The 23,778-nt window shown below is 45.5% G+C and overlaps 3 protein-coding genes across 4 annotated transcripts in view; 1 reads left to right on the forward strand and 2 right to left on the reverse strand.

Annotated features, from left to right (window-relative positions):
• The window catches only part of IFT172 (intraflagellar transport 172), a 28,334-nt gene extending 21,343 nt beyond the window's left edge, over positions 1–6,991 (reverse strand). The window contains exons 1-9 of one of the 2 annotated variants that reach the window (XR_014000127.1): positions 6,807–6,920; positions 3,935–4,078; positions 3,619–3,731; positions 3,166–3,205; positions 2,785–2,850; positions 2,509–2,588; positions 2,204–2,291; positions 1,184–1,398; positions 149–272 (exon numbers count right to left, since the gene is read on the reverse strand). Coding sequence is in view for 1 of the 2 variants with exons in the window: in XM_081156067.1 (XP_081012193.1) it covers positions 149–272; positions 1,184–1,398; positions 2,204–2,291; positions 2,509–2,588; positions 2,785–2,850; positions 3,166–3,205; positions 3,619–3,731; positions 3,935–4,078; positions 6,807–6,845 (909 nt within the window). In the remaining variant the exon portion in view is untranslated. Of the gene's footprint in view, positions 1–148; positions 273–1,183; positions 1,399–2,203; positions 2,292–2,508; positions 2,589–2,784; positions 2,851–3,165; positions 3,206–3,618; positions 3,732–3,934; positions 4,079–6,806 lie in introns of both variants that reach the window. The other variant, XM_081156067.1, reaches the window with a different exon arrangement.
• Positions 6,992–8,168: 1,177 nt separating this feature from the next.
• Positions 8,169–11,878, reverse strand: FNDC4 (fibronectin type III domain containing 4). Its single transcript, XM_081156608.1, has 7 exons — positions 11,525–11,878; positions 11,195–11,339; positions 10,994–11,109; positions 10,552–10,756; positions 9,987–10,076; positions 9,531–9,655; positions 8,169–9,367 (listed from the first exon to the last, which is right to left on the reverse strand). The coding sequence occupies exons 2-7, from the start codon at positions 11,313–11,315 to the stop codon at positions 9,332–9,334; spliced, it is 693 nt and encodes a 230-aa protein (XP_081012734.1). The 5' UTR covers positions 11,316–11,339; positions 11,525–11,878; the 3' UTR covers positions 8,169–9,331.
• A 4,188-nt stretch (positions 11,879–16,066) lies between these two features.
• Positions 16,067–23,739, forward strand: GCKR (glucokinase regulator; the record flags this gene model as incomplete). Its single annotated transcript, XM_081155858.1, has 4 exons — positions 16,067–16,072; positions 19,102–19,251; positions 21,204–21,338; positions 23,662–23,739. 4 exons carry the CDS (start codon positions 16,067–16,069, stop codon positions 23,737–23,739), a joined length of 369 nt encoding a protein of 122 aa, XP_081011984.1.
• Between the last annotated feature and the right edge of the window lie 39 nt (positions 23,740–23,778).

The following is a 23,778-nucleotide window of genomic DNA, read 5'->3' on the forward strand; positions in this document are numbered from 1 at the left end:
TCCTGCCTGTAATGTCAGATTTCTCAGCTGGGGTGAAAAGGGAGGAAGAGGTTCTCTAGCATCAGGAGAGAGTGCTCCAGGACAAGGCAGGATCTTTCCCAGTGTGGAGAACATCACCAGCACAGAAAGGGGCTAACTAGTAACATACCGCACAGAGTCGTGAGCCATCCCGCTTCCAGGCCAAGGCTGTGACGGTGTATAAGTTGACAATCTCCTTGGGCTTCGCCTCTTCCCAGATGCTTCTCCGAGGGCTCCAGTTGAGCACCCGGAGTCTGAAATAAAGGATGTGGCGGATGGAATGAAGAAGTGGAGGATGAGAAAAAGGGTGAAGGTGGGCTGGAATCTGAAGGAAAGTGGTCCTGCTAAACTAGAGGGGTAAGGAAATGAAAGAGAACAGACAAGCTAGGGAGACTAGTAGGGAGGGACAAAAAGGTTCAAACGAAATAAGTTGGGGAACCAGGTCCAAAGTAAAATGGATTAAGAGTGATGAGAGTAGAGAAAACAAAGGCGATTATGGCTGGTGAGAAAAATCAGCTGTTAGCAGTAGAGAAATATGGAAAGAAAAAAAGAGAGAAATGAGAGAGGAATCACAGAAGGAAAAAATGGAACAGGAAGAGTTACATACAAGTTCGAAGGGGATAGAAAGGCAGACTGATAAAGCTGGGGTTAAAGGCACCCCAGGAAAGTGAAGGGACCCAAACTAGCTGTTTATCTACTGTCCCATCACTCACTCATTGACTCATTCACCAAAACGATGCGCATGTATTATGTATTAGATGCTAACTTAGGCACTGGAGATAAAAACAATGAATAATAGGCCCTCCTCTCAAGGGCTCTTCAGTTTAGCCAGATAGATACAAACTCTAAAGTATAACATAATGTGATAAACACTAAGCCAGTGGTCTAAAAAGGGGCAATGGGAACACAAAGAACATGGAGATGGATTCCACTGTGGAATCCCAGGGAGAGGCATGGAGGCGCAACAGGGCATGTGCATTTTGGAAGTGCCAGTGTGCCAAAGGATGGAGCAGAAGAGGAAAGTGCATTAATCAAACCTGAGCATCTCTTTCAACATACACTTGATTCTGATCCAGTCTCCCACTGTGGTTGAGAATAAATGGATTAAGGCAAAGAGTGCAAACAGGGCAAGTAGGCAGAGGATGCCACTGGAAAGGGGACCCACCTGTCATAACTCCCCAGCACAACAGACTGGCCCCCAGGACTTGCTGCAGCTGTGGTAAACTCCCGCTCCTGAGGGTCACGGCTATAATCAAAAGTTTGTAGCACATGGCCTTCCTTTCCATAGGCCACAATCCTCCGATCGCAGCCTGCAGCCACGATGCTGTTGGTAGCCCAAGCCAAGGCGTAGGGTGGGCACGGATGGTTAACCAACTTCCCCTAAGAGAAGAAGAGAGTTCCAATCATGCTGACTCTGACGACTCCACCCTGGAAATTTCTCTTTAATAGCACCGGGCACACTCACTCTGATCATCTTACTCTGCAGAAATCTTTCTCCCAGCACATCCTAATCCTGAAGACTTCACATATTATCTTTCTGTCTTATACTCACACACACACACACACACACATATGACATATATACACACTTACTGACCTTGTGTTCAAGAAGAAACCTCAAAATACTTATGTGTTGGAGATGTTTACTAGGTACCTAATAAGGTCCCCCAAAAGGAGATGTCCTGCACACTAACCAACCACAGGGAGCTATGGTTCCTTTTTTATGTTTTATTTTTAGGATGGATACATTTAATTAAGTATTACACAAGTAGTTCTTAATGTAAATGATTCAAACCAAAGACAACTAGAGTAAAACATGAACATTCCTTTTATCCTACATCTTTTTCCTCTAGAGAGTAAATGAGTCTTTCTTCTATAAGTTTATGTACATAATATATTTTTTATATAATGAGAGTAATTTTCACTTTTCATTACTCTCAGAGTCTTTATTTTTCTTTGCCTCTAAGTCCCTTCCACCTGATTCACCATTTCCCATAAATATTAAGTTCTGGCCTCCTAAACACAAATCCTCTCTCTGGCCACATCCAACTGTCTCCTCTCTGAGGTCTCACTCCTCTAGCCTCCTTCCCCAGAACCTCAACCAAAATTCCTTAATGTCCAGCCTCCTCTAGGAGGGCTCTTGGGACAGCCTTACCCCATATCCTGGAGCATCCTTTATTCATACCTGTGACTCTCCAGACCCTTCATCGTCAAAGAAATACCGAACAATAGTGCCATCAGCATGACCAGAGAGAATTCCTTTCCCAGAGCAACTGAAAAGGGGAGAAAAGAAGGAAAGGAGAAATACAGAAAAAGATTAGGGTGTTCTGTCTCACCAAGGAAGTCCCCTTTCTCTGTCAAACACTACCCTGCCCGTGGTGCCTGCTCCCAGTCTTCCCCATCTTTCATACTGTGGTCTCCCAGTGCAGACTTCCCCAAAGCTTTTTCCTACCATTTCCAAACTCTTGGGACACCATTCTCCTTACTCACTTTGTCGTCAGTGACACCACGTAAGAATCTGTCCCATAGATGGTAGAAGACTTATTAGTTTTAGTGTTTGCTAAACGAACCTGAAAATGGGAGAATGGACACAAGTCTGATTAGGGTACTTTCAATTTCACCCTGGTTCCTAAGGAAAGAAAAAGAAAAAAACAAAACTGGTCCCTCTGTATGGTTCCTCAGTACACAACTCAACCCTAAGGGAGATTAACCATATTTCTTTCTCCAGAACAATTATCCCCACCCACTAGCTTTTCCCTCCTTTACCTTCCCTTCGGCCAGTCCAAAAACAATGATGTACTCCACTGGCCACTGCAGACAAGTCACAGCACTCTGTAAGACAGAAAGAAGGAAAAGGGATGTCACTTCTAAGTGAGTTAGCACATTTATAAGAACATAAATCTGAACTACCCGGACACCTTGCCTCAAATGCCACCACCCCAATCGCCTTCAGGGAGGGAGAGGCGGGGATACAACTGGGCTCTAAGGACAGAAGCAGATGAGGATGAGCAGCCAGGGAGCACCATCCTTGCAGGAGGAAAAGTCAGATACAGATGTTAAAAAATGCAACTCTGGTTGTATTTATAAGCAGGTATATTGATGCATGTTTGTTCACCCTAATCTCCCAGGGACTGGTCTGAACTTTACCGTCTGGATGAACTTGTTACAGATGACTTTCTTGTCACCCCTGCCAAATAAAAGGAGGAAAAGCATATTAAAAACCATTTTCATTGATAAATTGACACAAATAATGCTAGGGGAAGGGGAAAAAAAGCAGATGTGTTCCTACCACTCCATAGGTGCCCTGAAAGGAGGCATAAGAGGGGAGCCTGAGTAGCTTTGGAACAATAACAAAGAGGCTACATCGCCCGGGGCTCCCCAGGATCTCACAGGGCCTCCTTGTTGACTTAGACTGATTCCTCCAGGGACAGGGTCACAGAACACATGGGGCAGGCAAAGGCAGGGAAGCAAAAACAGACTCTGCCTTCTGTGCCCCAGCTTGGCTCCCCATCCTCTCGATTCTCCCTCCCCAGTGGGGCATTTCCTCCTGCCTTCCCCTTCTTTTCCAGGACACCCCCTTCTCCCAATCTCTACCCTTACCAATCTTCTCCAATCTTGTATACATAGATGATGTTGTCAGTCTGTCCTATGGCAATTTTAGTGGAATCAGGAGAAAAAGCCATGCCCTTCACCATATAGCTCTTTCTGCCATACTAAGAGTTAAAAAAAGAAGTAAAAAGTAATGAGAATATGTGAAAGAAAAAAGAAAAGGTGCATGTGTGACTGTAATGAGCTTGAGGGATTTAGTCTGAGAAATGGGGGAGCAGGCCACTTCCTATGCCTGTGGCTAAGAAGTGCGTTAGAAAGTTTTTCAGGTTCCTAAGGCTCCATCAACAGGTTAAGGTACACTCTTCACCTTCATGTCAGCTGGTTTAGTGGAGAATTTATCTCTCCGCTCCCCATGTTCATCATATAGCAATACCACTCGGTCCACTGTGCAGACAGCAAATTTGGCATTGTTCTGGGACCAAGCCATGCAGGTCACCTTTGCAGCTCCATCCTGCAGAGGCAAAGAGGGCAAAAATAAATCCAAGTGCATCCTGGCTGGTGTGGCTCAGTTGGTTAAGCATTGTTCCATGAACTGAAAGGTTGTCAGTTCGATTCCAGGTCAGGGCACATGCCTGGGTTGTGGGTTTGGTCCCGGATCAGGGTGCTTAAGGGAGGCAACCAATTGATGTTTCTCTCTCTCTCTCTTTCTCTCTCTCTCTCTCCTTCTCCCTAAAATCAATAAAAACATATTAAAAATAAACAAATAAATTCAAGTGCTAGTCTAGAATGCCAAAAGCATTTCTAGTTTCATTACTTCTAGTGTGACTTTTGTCAATTTTCCTAAAACAAAGGGATGCCCATGATCCATCTGGTCTCCAAGGCCATAAAACCCTAGACTGTGAGAATAAGGTGCTTCTAGAAACCCATAATGCAAATGTACTAAGAGGTGACATACTTAGTCAACTGTACCAATGTGTCCCTGCAATAACCTTGTCTCCTCATACCCCAGGTCTGCTACTAAGATAAATTCAATTGATCTAAGTTTTGGTCTTTAGCCTTTTATTCAATTAACATTTTTTGAGTACCTCACTGAGAAAGGCACTCTGTCCCTGCCCCTGACCTACTAAGATGGTGCAAAAAAGGGGAAAATTCCCATAAGCGAAGTATGTATAAAGCACTATAATAGTTTGTAGAAGCCTGAGATAACTTATGTTTATATGATCAACATAAGCTTTGAGGAGTGAATGCAGCTGAGTGGGGAAATTACCTTAGGTAGAAGGAATGGCATGAGCAAAGGCAAGTAGGATCAAGGAACAGTAATTTAATTTAGCCAAAACTGTCTTGTAAATAGCAGAATAGAGGAGATAAGGTAGGAAAAACAGACTGAGGCAAGTTCAAGAAGGATCTTCGAAACTAGGACTTTGGGTTTATTTGGTAGGAAAGAGAGAGACAGTAAAAGTTCTGGAATAGGGAGTAAAGTAATCAGAGTTGAGACTTAGGATGAACAATGCCATCTTGTTTTTGTTTTTCCCCCTTAACTGTCCACTTCACAGAAGTCTAAGTTAGAAGGCATCATCTCCCAGTGAATTATTCTTGCCACGTCTGTCCCTCCTGGTCCTCTGTGGTTCTGCACTAGGGATTTCCCTCCTTGGAATAAAAAAATTTAGTGTCTGCTTCAATTGTTTGATTAATTACTTGGGCTCTAGAGTGCTGGCTTAAAACAGTTACTTTTCACTCCTAACCCGGTTACCTCCAAAGTCAGAGGTTTAAAAAGGCTTTTTGAAAAAGTCAAAATCCTCACTCCAGAGTCAGAAAGTAGTCCCATCACCACCAGTCTTACCCTCCAGATCTTAATTAAATTATATCAGAAGGGCTGCGGGCTCCTTAACAATCATTGCTGATCATCTTCCTTCATCATTTTTTCCAATCCTGGGCATTCAGCCCTTTCCTGCATCATGACATCATCTTATTTTGAAAGACTGAAGGAAGATTTCACTTCCAATTATTCCATTAGGGTAAAGAAAATTTTAAATTGCAGGCTCAGGGGAAAGTTTACTAAGCAATGGACACATCTATCTTTTATTCTAATTTCCTTCTATTCTCCTAATGCCATATCCTCTGTTAAGCCTTCCTGATTCCCACAATCAATCAATTCTCCTTTCTCTGCAATATGTACTTCACAGGGCTGTTGTGAGGGTTAAATGAGGTAGGAAATAGAAAAATAATAGCTAACCTTTAACAGGTGCTTACCATAGACTAGGCATTTTGATAAGTGCTTGATATTCCTTATCTTGTTCTACCTCATAACACTGAGGTAGATGCCATTATTATGCATCTTTCACAGGTGGGGAAACTGAGGCATGGAAAGGTTAAGTAATTTGCTCAAGCTTACATATACAATTTGTAAGAGACAGGACCAAGATTTACATCCACGTATGTCTGACCTCATAAACCACAATCCTAACTTCTTTACTCTTACAACATTCAGCTCTGACAGACATTATTCTTACTAGTTTTGTACCATTTTGTTTTGCATTTTGAATGTCCTCTCTTGTCTATCCGATTTTTACACTTTTTTTCAGTTTATCATGTTCTTTTGTGTATACGACCTCCTTTAACTCTTCCCAGATCCCCTATTCACTGCTGCTATTAGAGCGAGTGCTGACAGAGTCTGTGTGATAAAGGGATGAAGTCTGAGCTATGAGGTCTGCTTAAAGCAGCGGTGCCGCTAGGACTTGAATTCTGGTTTCCTGACTCCAAAACCCAGCCTTTCTGCACCATGGCTCAGGGTTCCTGCCCCGGTACCCAGCCTCCTGTCAATCAGAGGTCTTCACCATCGGAACGAACGGGGGCGTCGTCTGCACCCCCTCTTTGGGGCTCGCGCTGAGAGCGCTTCTCGAGTTCGGTGTAGGTCTCCGTTCGTCTTTACACGCGCTCCTCTCCCTCCAGTACGAGCCTTTCGGAGGCAGGAGCAATAAAGAGCAGCTGGTTCTGGATCCCTCCGAGCCCCAGCACGGGGCCTGGTACGGACCTGCCGCTAAATGAAACGCAATGAAAGCTGCGGTGGGTAGCGATCCATCTCGCCTGCTGGGCGCTACTGACGCCGCAGAGACCCGATCACCGCTATGGCCTCCAGTCTCCTGCACACAGTAGGCGCTCGACACGATTCCACTTCAGTCCCCACTTCCCTCGGCACGTGAGGGCGGGCGGGGGGAGGGACGAGGCGCGCAACTCCTCACCTGGGGGCTCAGCAGGGTTCTCAGGTGCTTCAGCTGCATGACGAACACCTGTCTCTCAGATGCCACCCGACGGCGACAACTCCCGCGGTTACCTGGACAACCCGTCACGCAGCCGCAGATGCGCGGCTGACGCAGGCGCGGCCGGAGCGCTGCGCCAGTCGCAAGGTCGCCACGTAGGCTCGCGGCGGAGCGACCGGGACGTGCGCAGGCGCAGTGAGACGGAGAGCGGGGCCAGGGCAGGACCTGAGGAATCCTCTCCCTGACTAACCCCGCGGCCGCCTGCAAACTCCAGAGCGAGCCCAGCTCGCAGCCCGCTGCAAACCCGGGGGCTATGCAATCGAGGTCTTTCCAGCTTTGATTACGTAAGCGTGGCTGAGTGCATTCTTTTAATTCTCGCAGCCTTGAAGGAAAGCAGGGCAATTGCTATTCTAGACCTTTTCCAGTTGACGGAATTGAACCGAAATGAGTTTTAGGACTTGCCCGGGATCACAGGCTAATAATGATAGCTAACAGGGAATACTCAGTATGCGTCTGCCAGGTTTACTGTGCAAAGTGTTGCACATGCATTATCTCAATTTAAGCTCAAAGCCACATTTTGAAGGGGGACAGTATTATTAGTCCCATTTTACTTAACAGGAGACTCAGGATTAGAGGGGTCCTTAGCCCAAGCTAACAGTCAGTTAAGGATGGAACTGGGATTCAACCCAGAGCTGGCCCATTTGAACACCCTTTATATTCCTTCTCAACTCCTACTTCCCTATCTCCATGACACTATACCCTGTGACACTCCCATCCCAAGAAATGACGTGCTCAGTCTGAGAGAAGAGTGTTTTGGAACCAGTGGCCAGGGAGAGGTCAGGTAATCTGCTTCCAAATTGGGTAATGGTGGATTAAAGACTGCTAATTAGATCAGGATACTTTCATGGTTCAGGGTGGAGAGCAAATCAGAAACTGGCTCATCTGTAAGTTAAGATTGTCTTGTGATACCTGGGGTTAGAGCTTGGTTAAGTAGAAAAGATATTGACTTACTGAGCTTTGTTTGGGTCAGGGTCTCTTTCAGAATTCTTGCTTTAATTTCTTGTAACATACCAGAGAGATCAAGATTCAGAAAAGCAGAGTTAGTCATAAGCCTTCTCTGGAAATATCTGAGGTTGAGAAGACCTGTAACCCTCCAGAAAGTGTAGCATATGATGTCCAGACAGATTCTGGGTTCCGAAGCCTTTACCCCACTGTGGTTGCAAATGTCAATTGGTATTTCACTGGCACAAACCAATTGGAACTCAGGAAGGAGTAGAGGACTGCCCCTGTTTTCACAGGAAACAAATAGGCCCCAGAGCCTAAATTATAATTCTTTTGACGGGGGAGTTTGAATACTTCAGTTTTATTTCCAGAATCCTCCTCTGGATATGGTGGCAGGAAGTGAACATAAAGTCATTTATGCTTTACAATTATTATTGACCTTGACAGAATGGACAGAAACAGAGACAAAAGGGAAAGCAAGGGCTGGGAAGAATAGGAACAGGAACACACAGGAGGAGCGTGTGGCACCAACGGATCCATTAGTGTAGCTGTTCTTTCGTTTTTTCCAAGACTCTCTGTTCACTCCTTTTCTGAAAATTAGCTCAGGGTTGATGGAGGATTCAAAGGAATAAAGGGTGAGGAGCTGGGCTGCTGATGTGAAGTTAAAAAGGCTATTGACCTTCTTATGTGACATAACCTTCATTTCCACTGGTGCAGGAAGAATTTATATCCTTTCTCCCCTTTCTCACCCAACAAAGCAAAAGGAACTAGGGCTCTAGTTTTCTTTACCCTTTTCTGGCCCCTCTCCACCCAGTCCAGGCTGGAGAATCAAAGCAAACACCTTAAAATGAGAGTTTGCTCCTGTCAAGTTGGTGGTGGTGTGAGGGGCCCTTGTAGTCAGAGGACAGAAGGCGGGGAAAAGTCTTCAGCATACTTTACAGTCAGCTCCAGTTTGTCCAAGAACCTTTATTGGAAAAATGTCCGAGGAGTGAGATCACCAGCAGCTGGGGGCGCTGCCAAGTGAGAGGGGGAGCACCTGAGGCTCCATGGAAGACATTGGAGTAGTGCAGTGCAGTGTCTGTCATTTTTTATTTGCTGGGAGAGGGGGAGTACCCACAGAAACCCCTCTCTGAGACCTGGAGGCAAGATGTGGGGGCAGCTGGGGATGCTGAGTCCTGATACAGGTGAAATGGGGACTCCATTTGGGACCTAATGGGATAGGGTTGAACAAGTGATTTTCCCCTGGACCTGGGGGATGGAAAGACATATCCCATCTGATACCCACTCCCCAGGTGCAGGGACACAGACCCTCACAGACCTACCTTCTGGCCCTGTTCACAGTGGAAAGAGGATGGGTACCAGGCCTGAGATTGTGGGAGTGTCATTATCTTCTGGGAGACTGTGGGATCCTTCAGTCTTGGGCAGATCACCATCTTAGGCTCTCCCTGACCCCATCCCCATCCCCAGGTTGTTAGTGCATCTCTCTTCTGGTTCCGGTTCTTCACTCATACGTCTATGGTGTTGATGGACGGTGACTTTTTCTGTGAATGAAAATGGCTTGAGTCTCTAATTTCAGGAAGGCAGTACCTCCTCCATCCCAAATTTCCATTCTCCCTTTTCCTGCCCTTCCGTGGCTTTCTCCCTTTTCCCTGGCTGCTCCTAGAAGTAAAATCACCCTTCCCTCCCTCGTTGGCCCCACATCACCTGTCTTGTCCCCACCGGCCTTCCCTGAGGACTCTGCTCTGGCCCCTTCCCCTTCTCCTTGGGGTTGTTGTTGGAGTCATTGTCCTTGATGATATCATACTGACGGCAGAACAGCCCGATTACAGCTGAAACACAACAAAACAGTCTGAGCCTTGATCCCAGCCTCCCCACTCACAGCCTCAAAGGGCAGTGATACCCGCAGTCAGATAGAGAATCTGAGAAGAACATCCTTGAATTCCTAGTGCCCATGCACAAGTACCACCCTCTTAAATCTTTCTCTCTGGGCTCCCCACAGCCTCCTCTCCCTCGCTTCAAATTTCTGCTAATTCCTCTCAACTAAGCATCTTCCCACTCCATTTCTGTCACCCCCTTTTCTCCCAACAACCTTCACCACCTCCCACCTTCACTGAGCCCTATTCCCTCAATCACTGGTCCCCTGTCCAGCTGCTTACTCACCAGCCCACATGAGCAACACCACCACAATGATGACCACTTCCCCTGTCTGCAGTGGTCGCTCTCCATCCAGACCCTCCACTGTGATGTCACCTGAGAAGGAAGGAGACAGACTCCAGGTGTGGGGACTAGCTAGAGAGCTATGACTATGCAGACAGTTAAGGATGGAGATGCTGGGGATCAGAGTCAGGGTAGACCTATCCCAGCGTTGACCCTGGTAGCCCCTCTCTGGGAAGCTGTTGATGGACAGGTGGTCAGAAGTCAAAAAGCAGAAGGGCCACAGGTCAGGTACTTGCTCATGCAGGCTGCAGCGGCTGTGAACTGAGGTTGGGTAGAAGGAAGCTGAAAAGCCCTTCCTCCAAAAGATTCATTACCAGCCTGTCTATACTCAATCGCCTGCCAACATGCTTTCCTTCCTTTCCTGGCAGTAACAACGAATTAAATCATCCTTCTATTCATCTAAGCTAGACTGTCACTTGCTTTGGAGAAGTAAACAAGAGGCTAAAGTCCAGATAAAAAGCCAGAGAATGCAAAGCTTTAGGGAGTGGGGAATAACTGAGACCCTTACCTGGGCTCGAGCTGTTTGAAGGTAGCCGGTCAGAACCCTTGAGAGTTCGAAAGTGCACCCGGGGCCCTGGGGGGCTCTCTCCCCGAAGGCCAATGCTCCTGACCTGCACCGTGTAGTCGCTGTCTTCAGCCAGGCCCCAGAGGGCACAGGCTCGGGTGGTGGTGTTCACCTCCCGGATCACACGCTGTCCAGGGCCATTCTGTCGCTTCAGGGAGACAATGACGGAGAGAAGGGCAGCCTCACCCCAGTCCCAGGCTACAGGCTCAAGCCAGCACTCTTGAACATCCAAGCCAAGGAAGTAGGGTGAAAAGGGCAGCTTGAGCCAGGAAACACCAGCTCCCACATTCTCCCCCCGCTGGGAGGGAGCTTGGGGGGGAGGTTATCAAAGGAATATTCAGAGATCCAAGGACACAGATTAGGGGGGCAGAAGGGCGATTCATACTTGCTGGGAAATGGAGTAGCCAATGACGATGTTGCCTTCTGGGACGTCCCAGGACACAGTGGCCGAGTTGGCTCTTAGGTGAGTGACTGTCACATTCACAGGAGATGGAGGCCGGTCTGTGAGTGTGGGTACGGTCACAGGTTAACAGGTTCCATCCACAGACTAGCTCTGGTTAATCCCCACCCCATCTCCTTTACTCACCTGCTCGCACAAAGCCCAGGTCACAACTGACCAGCAGGAGGACCGTGGGACTTAGGTAAGGGGAGAGGGGCATCAGGGAAGCCATGGTCCCCACTGAGTCCGCTAGGAGGCACTGGGGCATCCGCTTGACATCCAGGCGGCGCTCCTGGAGATGCCAGGAGTTGGGGGGGGGGGGCTGTCAAGGACTGTCCAGAACGCAAGTGGGGGCAGCAACTCTCCCGGACTCCCCACAGCCCACAGCAGCACCAGAGCGCCCCCTTTTCCCACGCCCTCCCGTCCCCGCATCACCCAGGAGCCCCCAGTGCACGGCTGTGCCCGGCCCAAACCCACCTCAGCCGGTCCTCGCGATCAGTTAGGCCTCGGGGGGCTGCTCGGTGCCCAGGGGGCGACCCATCGCCCGAGTTGGTGGTGCTGCCCCTACCCCATCCCGGCTCGGGCCCGTCGAGGCGGGTAGCACGGGGCCGAGCTGCAGGCAGAGAGCGGAGGCGTAGCGGGCGCGGGTTGCGGGGCTGCTGGGGCCCCGAGCTCGGACCCGCGGCGTAGTCGCTCGGCGAGCACTGCCCGGTGCCGGTGCCGGCGCCGCCTGGCCGCGGCCTGGGTCCCCCGGCGGAGGCTGTGCGGCTGTGTCCTCGGGCGCCTGCAGCGGGGCGCGACCGTCCCGGCGAGCCGCCCGCCGCCTTCCGCAGCGCTGGCCCCGCGCGCTCCGCCGCAGCCCGGCCGGGACGCACCGGCCCCCGCTCGGCTCCGCTCGGCTCCGCAGGGGTTCCTGCTGCCGTCATTCCCCCCCCACCTCCCGCGCCGACCCCCTTCTCGGGGCTCCTCCCACGACCCTCCCATTGGCGGCTCCCCGGGTCCCAATCCTTCAGATCCCTCCGCGCGGTCCCAGGAGCCCGCCGGCTGGGGCGACAGGGGAAGCGGCGCCCGCGCGGGGTCCTGGGCGCGGGGGTCCTGGGCGCGGGGGTCCCCTCCCTCCCCGGGTGGGATTAGCCAGCAGCGCGGGAGGGGCCTGCGTGGCCGAGATAAGTCAACAGTCTCCTACTTGTAGATTGCGTCAGCTTTTAAGTCCTTTCTCCGTTCATCATGTGACATTTACTCCTTAAAGCCTCTTATTCATTCTTTCATTTATTCAGCAAATATTTATGGAGGGTCTCCTATGTGCACGGGATGTGAAGAGCCTGCGATAGAGATTATTAAGAGCACTGGGTGTTTAGGGGGAAATTTAAAGAGCAACGATGTATGTGTCTTGTACCTTTTCAACTTACCTTTTCAATTCATGTGGTCTTGGGGAAACTGATTAATCTAAGTCTCAGGTTTCTCACCTGTAAATCAGAGTCCAGAACGTCACAGGGCTGTAGTGAGGCTCAAGTGAGGCAATGCTGGGGGACGATCTTTACAAATCTTACAACACTGTGTGAATGAAAGGTTATTAATTTGCACCAGTTTGTTAGTTGCTTCATTCAGTTTGAACATCTAATAAAATCCTCACTTTTTTTCATGCTTTGGCTGAGCATGAGATCTGGAGTCAGAACCTGGATATGTGTGATCTTCAGCAACTGACAACTTCTGAGCTTCAATTTCATCATCTGAAATAGGAGGGTATTAGTAGTGTCCTCTTAGCAAACAAGATACTGTATGGGAAAAGTGCATTGTTCAGTGTAAATACATGTTGGCTAACGTATTGAGGGCAGGTACTTTGGTTTCTAATTCTTATTGCAGCATTTCTATTTCTGTGCGCTTTCCCCTGTAATATCCAGTTCAGCGTGCACACCCCTGGGGCTCTGAAGCTTCTCTTGTCTTCTGAGAGAGTGAAATAAGGCAAGTGGGGCACAGATGACTGGATGACTGTGTGTGTTGAGCATGTGATCAAGCCATGGCCCCAGCCCTCTGAGCTGTGCTGACCCTGAGGACCCTGATCTTTGGCTTCCTGATACATTCCTGGTCCCAGAGTACTCTTGCCTAGGGATTCTCGATGCCCTGGGCCTGGGCCTGGGTATAGTTCTGCACTTCCAGGCTCTAGGCCATCCAGAATGAGGTCATTGTACCTAAGGGCAAGAGTAATGAACGTTGGGTCTTCCTCTTCAGGGGCAAAGCAGGGGCTGGGAAGTCTAGGTGCACATAAAAAGGCACTCCATAAGCTTCCCCAGGGTTATCAGATGGCCTGGAGACCAGGAAAGGGTACAGGAAAGGGCTCAGAGGGGGTGGTGCTCAAAGGGGCCAGGGTACTTGGGTTTATCATCACTGTGGCTCAGGAAGGCCCTGACAGCTGGAAGCAGAGGCAGTGTGACAGGTTTGTGTGGCTGCAGAGGCAGGCAGGACAGTGTGTCTGCAGTGTGGGACCACGCCAGTCACAAAACCGTTTCAACTTGTGATTGAGGTCCCAGAACCTGGCAAATGGGAGGCGAGACCCTTCTTCATGTTGGCTTTTTGCACTGATTCCTAGAATCATTTCTCATCAGGACTTCTTTCCACCTTGGGTTTCTGCTCTTCCCCTCCTCAGTAGTTTGCCCAAATATACACAGTTTTTTAAAAACTACCCATTTCTGGGTACCATGCTCACCCAAGAGTCAGCTTTGGTAGTTCTGTAGTAGTGTTCAAAAATCTTTCTATAGTGCTTCCCAGACTACTCTGAAGATCAGCCAAGTCTGGAAGCCACCGATTTAAGGAACAGCTGGAAGATCTCCATGCCTATATTGTCTGGAATCCTTCATTTCACTTAGTCACGGTGCCTGAAATTAGCATCCACTGCAGCAGATATATTTTTGGTGAAGGAGAGGCCTCCATTAAAAGGATCAGGATTAAGAGTACCTCAGACTCATTTATACTTTTGTATGAATTGCACTACAGGCTTGGAATCTGGGAATTGAAAAAAGTACCTCAGAAGGAACCCAGCTCATCCCTGTCCCCAAGACCACCACTGAATTCACAAAGCTGCTCTTGAGTGATCGACAAGCCTTCTCTGGAAAGCCTCCAGCGATAGGAAGCCCTCAGCTTTATCAAGTGGCTCACTCCAATGGTTTATTTAGCTGTTTCCTAAGCCTGGCTGTACATCAGAATCTCCAAGGGATGCTTTCAAAAAATAGATATTTCAGGGCCTTACCTCAACCTACATCAGAGCTCCCACTCACAGGGCTAGAATCTACTTTCCTATTTTTTTTAACACTCCCAAGGCAGCTCATCCACAGAACCACCCCAAGCACTATTGGTTTAATATATAGTGCTTCCTTCTCTGAGCTCAAAGTGTCCATTTAGAGAGAGAATAAGAGGGAGGTGATTTGGAGGCGCAGGGCGCTCAGGAAAGGGGAACACAGTGGGGGCTTCTGATTTTAGGTTCTGTTACATCTTGTCTAAATTCCTGCCGTTGTGTGTCAACTGAAATGTTGTAGATCAAATCCTAGTTTCTCATTTGCTTTTTCATCTTAAAATGTGTTATTTCCACCCGTTTAAGACAGTTCTCTTGAATCAGTAATTATAAAACACCTACATGATCTAGGGTAGTTTCTAGTTTTTGTTTTTTATTTTTTAATCCTCACCTGAGTATATGTTTATTGATTTTAGAGAGAGGAAGGGAGGGAGAGAAAGAGAGAGAAACATCGATGGGTTGCCTCTCTTACTTGCCCCAACCGGGAACTGAACCCACAACCTAGGTATGTGGCCTGACCAGAAATCGAACCCGTGGCCTTTTGGGGTACAGGACGATGCTCCGAGCCAAGCCGGCCAGGGCTAGTTTCTGTTGAAAGCAGCTTTGTGCATCTGTGTGTAGAAGGTGTTAACTAGAATCGTGGATTGCTTTATGCCTTGATTATATGTTTCAATTTTACGTTTGGACTTTTATAAAAATGGGATGGGATGCAGTTTCATTCTTCCATTCTAAGCCTCTCCCAAAACTGAAGTGGGCCCTCTAGGCCTTGAGCGCTCCCGTTCCTTTTTCCTCTGGGTTGTGGACACATCTCCCTAGCGTCGCCTGCCCTTCCTTTGACTTTACAAAGGCCTTAGCCAAATCCTTGCTAAGTTAACCAAAGTTAACCAAACTTCTGAGAGTCTTTGATTTGGGCATGGTCCAGGTCATGCAGAGTGGAGCTCATCCTGCTGTGGGCCTCCGTCCCTTGCCAGGGTCTCTAGCCTAGCTTCCAGGCTGCTCACTTACCTCCCTATCAACTCTCTGAGCCCACCCTCCTTCCAGCACTCTCTTGATGCCCTGTCTGTCTACTTCTTAGTTTTCTGCCTACTGAAGCCCTTTCTACCCATTCCTGAGCAGTCTGGAAAGGGTAGTCTGGAATAATGTTCCTATTTCCTAGATAAGGAAGCTGGTACTGAGATATTCAGGGATTGTGATCATGTCCACACAGCTAAGGCAGGAGTCAGGACTTGAACCCAGGTCTTGTCACTGTAAGTCCATGGTTTATTTTACCAGACAACATAAATTTCACCCATATCCATGAGTTCAGCCAGATTCCTTTATTCATTCACCCAATGAATGTTTTTTATGGACCTATCACATGTCACCGATTGTCCCAGGATAGGGGATATAATTAGGGAATGTTAGTCTGTGATCTTTTAAAAAACTGTATTTTTAAAGAAAATTGTATTTATGATAGTAATCACTTGTATTGTAAATACTTTAGAAAATGCAGAAATCAAAAGAAGGAAAAAATAATTCATAACCCACCTTTTTCCATAAAACCGCTTAGACAATTTTTGGAGAATGTTCCTCTAGACTTCTTTTTTATGCATATGTAAATATATTTATACAAAAATAGAAACATACTTGACCTGCTGTTTTTAACTTGTTTATCTTCATTTAAAATTATAAGCACGTTTCTGTACAAATATATCTACCTCATTATTTATAATGCAAGTGTATTATTCCACGCTATGGATGTACCATAATTTGTTTACTCTAACCCCACTTGTCAGATATTGTAGATAGTTTCAATATTATGGCTCTTATAAAATGCTGCACTGAACATCCTTATACACACATATGACTATTTTTTTAGGATAAACCCAAGGATAAACCTCCAAAAGTGGAATCACTGGGTGAAAGGGTATATAAAATTTTAAGGCTTTTTGATAAATATGGTCAAATTAACCTCCAAAGAGGTTTATAAACAAAGTGTAAAATTGCTTATACCCTTAAAATACTGGGTAACATTGTTCTTTTTAATCTTCACTAATAAGCAAAGCAAAAAAGTGTAAAACAGGTCATTGTTGTTTTAATTTATATTTATTTAATTACTATGGAGGTTGGCTACTTAAAGATACATATTAGCCATTGATTTTTTTTTAATTGTACTGCTTCATATCTTCTGGACATATTCATCTATTCTTTTGGGGTTTTTTTTAGTTTTTTTTTTTACTAATTTGTAAGAAGGAATGCATATAACAAGAACAGTAGCCTTTTTAAAAAATACTGTTCCATATTTTCCCCAGTTTATTATTGTTCTTTTTCTATGTTTTTATAAATGTTTTCTATGTAGAGACATTTTACTGACATTTTTACGTAGTCAAATCTATCAATCTTTTTTGTGGTTTTGTCTTTTACTTGATTCAAGTTTTTATCTTTCTAAGTAATTGTATTGGAATTGTTTAAAATAAGGAGGCTTCCATGAGGGCTTATAAATCTTTAGTTGTAGAAATATTTTTTATGTAAACTCCCCCACACTTTCATTTTGAAAAATTTCAAACCTACAGAAAAATTGCTAGAATCAGACGATGAACACCCATATGCTTTCCCCAGATTCACCAGTCATTAGCATTTTTCCCACAGCAGCTTCATCTCTCTTTCCCCATTGACTTATATGAGAGATAATTGGAGATATGATGACACTTGCCACAAGTTATTTTGCCCCTATGAACAAGGGCATTCGCCTACATATAATTATCACACTAATATAATTATCTAATATACAGACCGTATTCAGATTCCCCCAATTACCTCTGTAATGTTATCATTTTCCAGATCCAAGATCCAGTCGAGGATAACACATTGCATTTAGTTACCGGGTCTCTTTATTTCCCTTTAATCTAGATGAGTTCCCCGGCTGTTCGTCGCTCATGACTGTCACATTTTAGAAGGCTAGACCAACCGTTATCTAGAATGTGCCTCAGCTTGAATTTGCCTGATGCTTTCTTCACTGTACTCAGGTTAAATTTTTTGGCAGCAGCACTGCACAGATGAGGCTGTGCCTTTACCAGGGGGTGCCTGCTAGCAGTTTGTCCCCTCTTGGTGATCCACGCTTGATCATTTGGTCAAGACGATGTCTGCTATACTTCCTCATGTTCTGTTCCTCAGCAGTCTTTCATCCAATGGTTTTAGCATCCACTGATGGTCCTTGGTTGGACCAGTCATCACTCTGGTCATTTTAAAGTGGTGATTTTTCTATTTTTCTCCTTCCGTCTAGGTCTATTAGTTGGCATTCTTCTGTAAAGAAAACCTCTCTCCCCCCGCCCCACCCCATCTGCATTTGTTTAGTATCGGTACAGACTGATGTATTTTTGTTGCTGTTGTTAAATGCGTTTTAATCCATTCCTGTCATCATTCATTTTAAGGCTCAGAATGAGAGCTCGTTCAAGTTAGCCCCTGTATCCTTGTGACATATCATATCCACATTAGTATTTAACCCTCTTTGCTGTGTTTCTTTTTTTTTGGGGGGGGGAATCCCCTTTTCTCTTATGCAAAGGGTAGCATACTATATTCTTTTCTGCCTTGTGTTTTGCTCAACAAGATATCCTGAAAATCACTCCACTTCGGTTTACAAACCTCTTCTTTATTATTACTTACGCGTATGTGTGCATGTACAGTAGTTTACCCAGTCATGTCCTATGTAGGAGCACAAAAATGCCCCAGGTTCACCTTGTGCTCTCCCTGGCTCCAGCCCTGGAATCAGCCATTTTCCAAGGAGCTCTAGTTGTTACTGGAGATAGGTTTTTAGAAACCTAGGTGCTAGGTATGCTCACTGCTACTGGTGTGTCCTTGCCTCTAAGTCCTTTCAGTAGAAAGAAAATGGACATATATATGTTCACACACACACACACACACACACACACACACACACACGTAATTAATCCTCTCAATTCCTTTACTGGACCCCTGTTGCCCTCAAAGTGTGATAATAGATCTTGTAAGTGCAAGATATGAGGGCCACGGACAGGTGGTAGTTCTCTCACGGTACCATGCGCTTGCACACACTTTAGTTTTCACATGCATTGTCTCATCCATGCATGCGAGCTTTCACATGCATTGTCTCATCCACACAGGAGATGATGTGGCAGAGTAGGAAATGGCCTCATCACTGAGTCAGAAGACCTGGACTTAACTTCGGATTCTGAGTCATATGAGCTTTTTCCACTTAATTTATTTCTGACCTTTAGTTTCTACATATGTAGAAATGGGGATAGGAAAACCTATTTCATAAGGTTGTTATAAGGATTAAGTCGAATTCATTTTTTCGACAAACATGCTTTCGACAAACACACATTGATCAGTAATCATGTGTCAGCGCACGAAAAGGCTGGAGCCTTTGGTTTTAGTGAAATGAATCCCAGGACTTCTCCCCTGTATGGTACCTGTGAAGCTAAAGGAAAGTTCTGGTAAGAGCAAAACCCTACTGTGAAAGGACTTAGAGACGATATCTGTCTACCACAGTAAGTTACAAGTATGTGATAGAAATCCACAGAGAAGATATCAGTCAAAAACACAAATGTGTGAAGCCATCAGGTGTGCCTGGGACAGTACTAGTTTACAACCACTGTCCTAACATTTAAACTCTGGCTGTCAAACAAATTATGCCTGCCTTTTGGCCCCTGGATTTTGATCTCTAGATGCCTGTCCAATAATAGGGTCCTGCTCACTCTGCTGCTCTGCTGTCCTCTAATTTTCGATACCCCCATGTGACTGCGCTATTTAGAAGTTACAGCATGCACTAAGCAGCAAGTGGATGCTGAATACAGTGAGTACAGGGGCCCATGTGCTTCTTGGAAAGATCCACCAAAATCGCATGTTGGACCTCTGCATTCGCAACTCCGAACTCCTCTGGCGGACTCTGGCCATGCTGCAGGCAGGACATGATGGGGCTGGGTGGGGCCTGGCTTCAATGCCTAGGCTGCCATCGGAAGGCATTTAGCCGAGGTATGGAGATGTGTGGGGATAAGAGCCCACTTCTCTCCCTCGCCTCTTCTCCTCTTTCTACCAGGCTCATCCTCCCCTTTAAAGGGTATATGTGCACTCATTGGGTGTGTGTTTGTGAAATTATATCGATTGGACAGGATTCTTTCCGTTACAAGTATGTGATAGAAATCCAGTTCATACTGGTTTAAGTGCAACAAGGCAACGATGGGCTCGTGTAACTGAACAATTCCAGGGTAGCTAGTTCTAGATACTCAAAATGATGTTCTCCAGTACTCAGTGTTTCCCCAGAGAAAATCAAGGTGGTGGAGGAGGAATGATGCTGAGCAAATAGCTCAACAGACGGTCATAAAAGTAAGGTTGCTAGATTTAGCAAATAAAATAAAGGACACCAGTTAAATTTGAATTTGATAAGTAAAAATAATTTTTTAGTGTACGTCCCATGCAATATTTGAGACATCCTTCCACTGTCTTTTTCATTATTCATCTGAAATTCCTATTAAACTGGGTGTCCTGTGTTTTTACTCACTAAATCTGGCAACCCTACATGAAAGGAATCAATCAGTGAGCATTTAGTGAGCACCCACCAGGGCCCCAAAGCAACCTTCTCAAATGAGCAGAACCACCCAACCAACTGGGGGCAAAAAAAAAAAAAAAAAAAAAAGCTTTATACTCTTGTAGTTCCTGGGATCAGGGTGGGTAGGCGGAGCCAGAGACGGGTTTGAGCTGGTCCTTGCCATCCCAGAGTGGCCCATCTATCCAATGGAGGAGAGACAAAACCAGTAGTTGAAACAGAGGACAATTAAGTGTCAAACTACAGGATCCTTCGCAAAGTCCAACAGAACTTCAAAGAGGGTGGGGTCTGTATGCTCTATAGCAAAACAGAAGTCTTCATGGAAGAGGTGGTATTTGAGTTGGGCCTGGTGGCTATGGCTTGCACAGGTGAAATACAGTAGGATGTCCTTATTAGAAAAAACATTAGCCAAGGCCCAGAAGGGGGACTAGGCATGACATATGGGGACACAGGTCTGACTACAGTGAAGTGTCATTTCACAGAGTGGTGAGGGATTATGAGGGAGCAGGAAGGAGAGAGACTGTGAAAGACTGAAGGCCAGCCAGGAACTTGGGCTTGCCAAATGTAGCTAGACCTGTGCTTTCCAAATGTGCCTATCGCGACTGAAGAATCAACTTTTAACTTTTATTTTGAAACTGAAGCAGCGTAATATTTTTTCATTAAATGCAACTTTATTGTTTTAGTAGAACCATATGTCACTTTTACATTAAAATTTAGCACCCAAATTTAGCACCCAAACTGGATTTCACAGGGATGGTATAAAAATATTGTAAAATACCTCACTGATAATTTTTAATATTGACATAATATTTTGGATATATTGGATGTAATAAAACAATTAAAATTTATTGCACCTGTTTCAATGCAGTACTCGAAAATTTAAAATTATATATGTGGTTCATTATATTTCTATTGGACAGTGCTGAGCTAGATAGAAGGGAGGGTGGTGACAAATTAGGAACAGTGTTTGCACTTGAACAGTCTTGACAGCAGTGCGAAGGATGGATATGATTAGGAAGGAAACCGGAGGGAGTGAGTTCAATTTAAAATGACCAGCCTGTAGGGTTGATGGGACATGGTTGAAAATTGCCATTAATTCTCCAGCTTAAGCTAGCTAGTCAAGGCTCACCACCAACCCCTTTACCCAAAGTTTTCTTCATACTTGGGGATTATGAGTTTGGGATTTCCTATAGGGATCAACTCTCTACAGCCTCTACAGCCAGTCCAGCCAGTCTTCAGGATCCAAGCCTTCCCTTCTCCTGCTCACCTGGCCTTCTGGCCCAACACTGAGCTTATCACTTCTTCCACAGTGGTCCTCTAGACAGCCCAAGGCTCAGTACATGGAGAGCCTCCTCCAGGGGTTCCCCTTCCCTCAGCCACTGTCAGATGATATTTGGCCTGCTCCCATCTCCGTCCACATCCAGGTTGCACATGAGAAGGAACAGGTATCCCGCCGACTGCTAGTCACTCAGCAAACACTTACTGAGTACTTTCAGTGTGTCAGGAATTTTGCTTGGCACTAGTTTTACAAAGCTCAGTGACACTCTGCCAAGGAGCTCTCTGTTCTTGTGAGACACATGATTGTGACAAGTAGTATGAAAAGGGTACTACAGAGGTTAAGAAAAGTGGTCTTCAGTTCTGCCTAAGGGGAGTGCATTTTGGACCTCAGCTGCCACCTGTTTTGACAAATCCAGGTCACCCTCTCTCATCCCAGACCCACGCCAGCTCTTCAGTGCCTAAGATATGTCACTCTGATAGTAGAGAGCTGGCTCCCCCTTGTGCCTGAGGGATACCCAACTAAGAGGCACCCAGGAACTCCGGGAACAGAACCTCTCTGAGGCTCACTTAAATCTTTTTAGGTGGGAAGGTGACTGCTAAGTAGTCGAACAGATTTTGGTTTTATTTATTTATTCTTAATCCTCACCTGAGAATAGTTTGTCCCTTGATTTTTAGAGAGAGGGGAAGGGAAGTAGGGGGAGAGAGAGAGAGAGAGAGAGAGAGAGAGAGAGAAACATCAGTGTGGGAGAGACACATTAATTGGTTGCTTCCCACACAGGCCCCGACCCAGGCAGGGAATCGAATCTGCAACCTACGTATTGCCCTTGACCAGGAACTGAAGCCATGGGCTGATGTTCTAACCACTGAGCAACACCGGTCAGGGCAAGAATACAGCAATATATTTAGAGACAAATCCCCAATTAACTTATGCAAATATGTTCACAAGTTAGTAATTATTAGTAATCAGAAAAATTTAGGTTAGAACCACAATGAAATACCATTGCCACATATACCAGATTGGCTAAAGTTAAACAGCCTGACAATACCACATGTTGGCATGAGAGCAAGAACTGCCTCCCATTCACCACTGGTGGAAGTATCAACATAACCATTTGGGAAAAATAGTTTGGCACTGTCTACTAAGCTTTAGGTTACATATACTCTATAACCTAATGATCCCACTCCTAGATAGATATCCTAGAGCAGGTATCTTCAAAGTGTGGTCCCTGTACCAACAGCATCAGCATGAGCATCACCTGGAAACTTACTAGAAATACCAAATTCCTGGGCCCACTCCAAAGTTACTCAATGGGCAACTCTAGGGTCCAGCAACCTGTGTTTTACAAGCCCCCAGATGATTCTGATGTATGTTAAATCTTGAGAAACACTGCCATGGAGAAATAGGAATGTAAGCATTGTTTATAATAGCCAAACACAGAAAACAAGCCAAATGTTTGTCAATATAATGGATAAATAAGTTATGGTGTGGTTATATAATGCAATGAAATAATAAACATAAATGAATATCAGTTATACAAAATAGCAGGAAAGACTCTCATAATGGTGAGTAAATATTTAAGGCACAAAGAATACATTTTTATATACATATAGAAAAAGGTTCTTGTCAAATTGTACCTATATATTTTAAGAACCCAAACTGTACCTCCAGTCTGAATCTTTTCTTAGAACTCTGGGCTGGCATATAACTAGTACCTGCCATATATGTGTGCTCAATATGACAGGTCTCATTCTTTATAATTATAATATTTTTTCTTTATTTTTATTGTTATAATTATAATCTTTATAGTAGCTGCAGAGTATTACATAATATGGATATACCATATTTATTGAACCACTTCCTTGTTGAGCTTTTTGAGAATATTACTTCGGCTGCCCCAATGGACTGAAAATTCTGTGAGGTAAGAGACCGTGTCTGTCTTTTTCTAAGACAGTGCCTGCTAGTCAATAGTTATTTAATTTAATTGATTTTCCAGATTAAAAATGTCCTGGCCAGTTTTATTTATCTTTGTTAGAGCACAGATTGATTCCTTGCAAATTTTGTTTACAGTGAATTAACCCTAGAGAATCCAGTCAACTGGGTGTAATGACAAAATAAATGTTCTAGACTTGGGAAATCTAAGGTCATTTAATTTCCCTATATGACACCTCTTATCTGTCTCAGTGCAACAGCAACTAGGAGACATGTCAAGCCTTAGAGTTAGGAAACCATATATCTCACATTTTCTGAGGCCACCTACTTAAAATATCCTAGCTTTCTTAAATGTACTTGACCCATTGTAATTTGCAGTTTGGAACATGCGACACCATACCTGGACCTCTAGGGAAAAACTGGCTCCAGAGAAGATGCTTATAGGGCAGGACAGGCCACTTGGGAGTCCTGCTCCTTTGAAACCTTGCCTCCATACTCTCTATTTTATGAAAAGTTTTCCAGCCTGATCCTAGAAGTGTTGTAAAAGCGTTGGTTGTCAGGGCAAAGACCATGGGCAGCTGCTGAAAGAAGCAGCAGATGGCACGGCTCAGAGAAGAAACTCAAGCAGCATGCAGTGACCTGTCAGGTTGACCTTGCAATGCCCATTGTGATGTCAT

This window comes from Miniopterus schreibersii (assembly GCF_964146895.1).
Source record: "Miniopterus schreibersii genome assembly, chromosome: 13".
Lineage (NCBI taxonomy): Eukaryota > Metazoa > Chordata > Mammalia > Chiroptera > Miniopteridae > Miniopterus > Miniopterus schreibersii.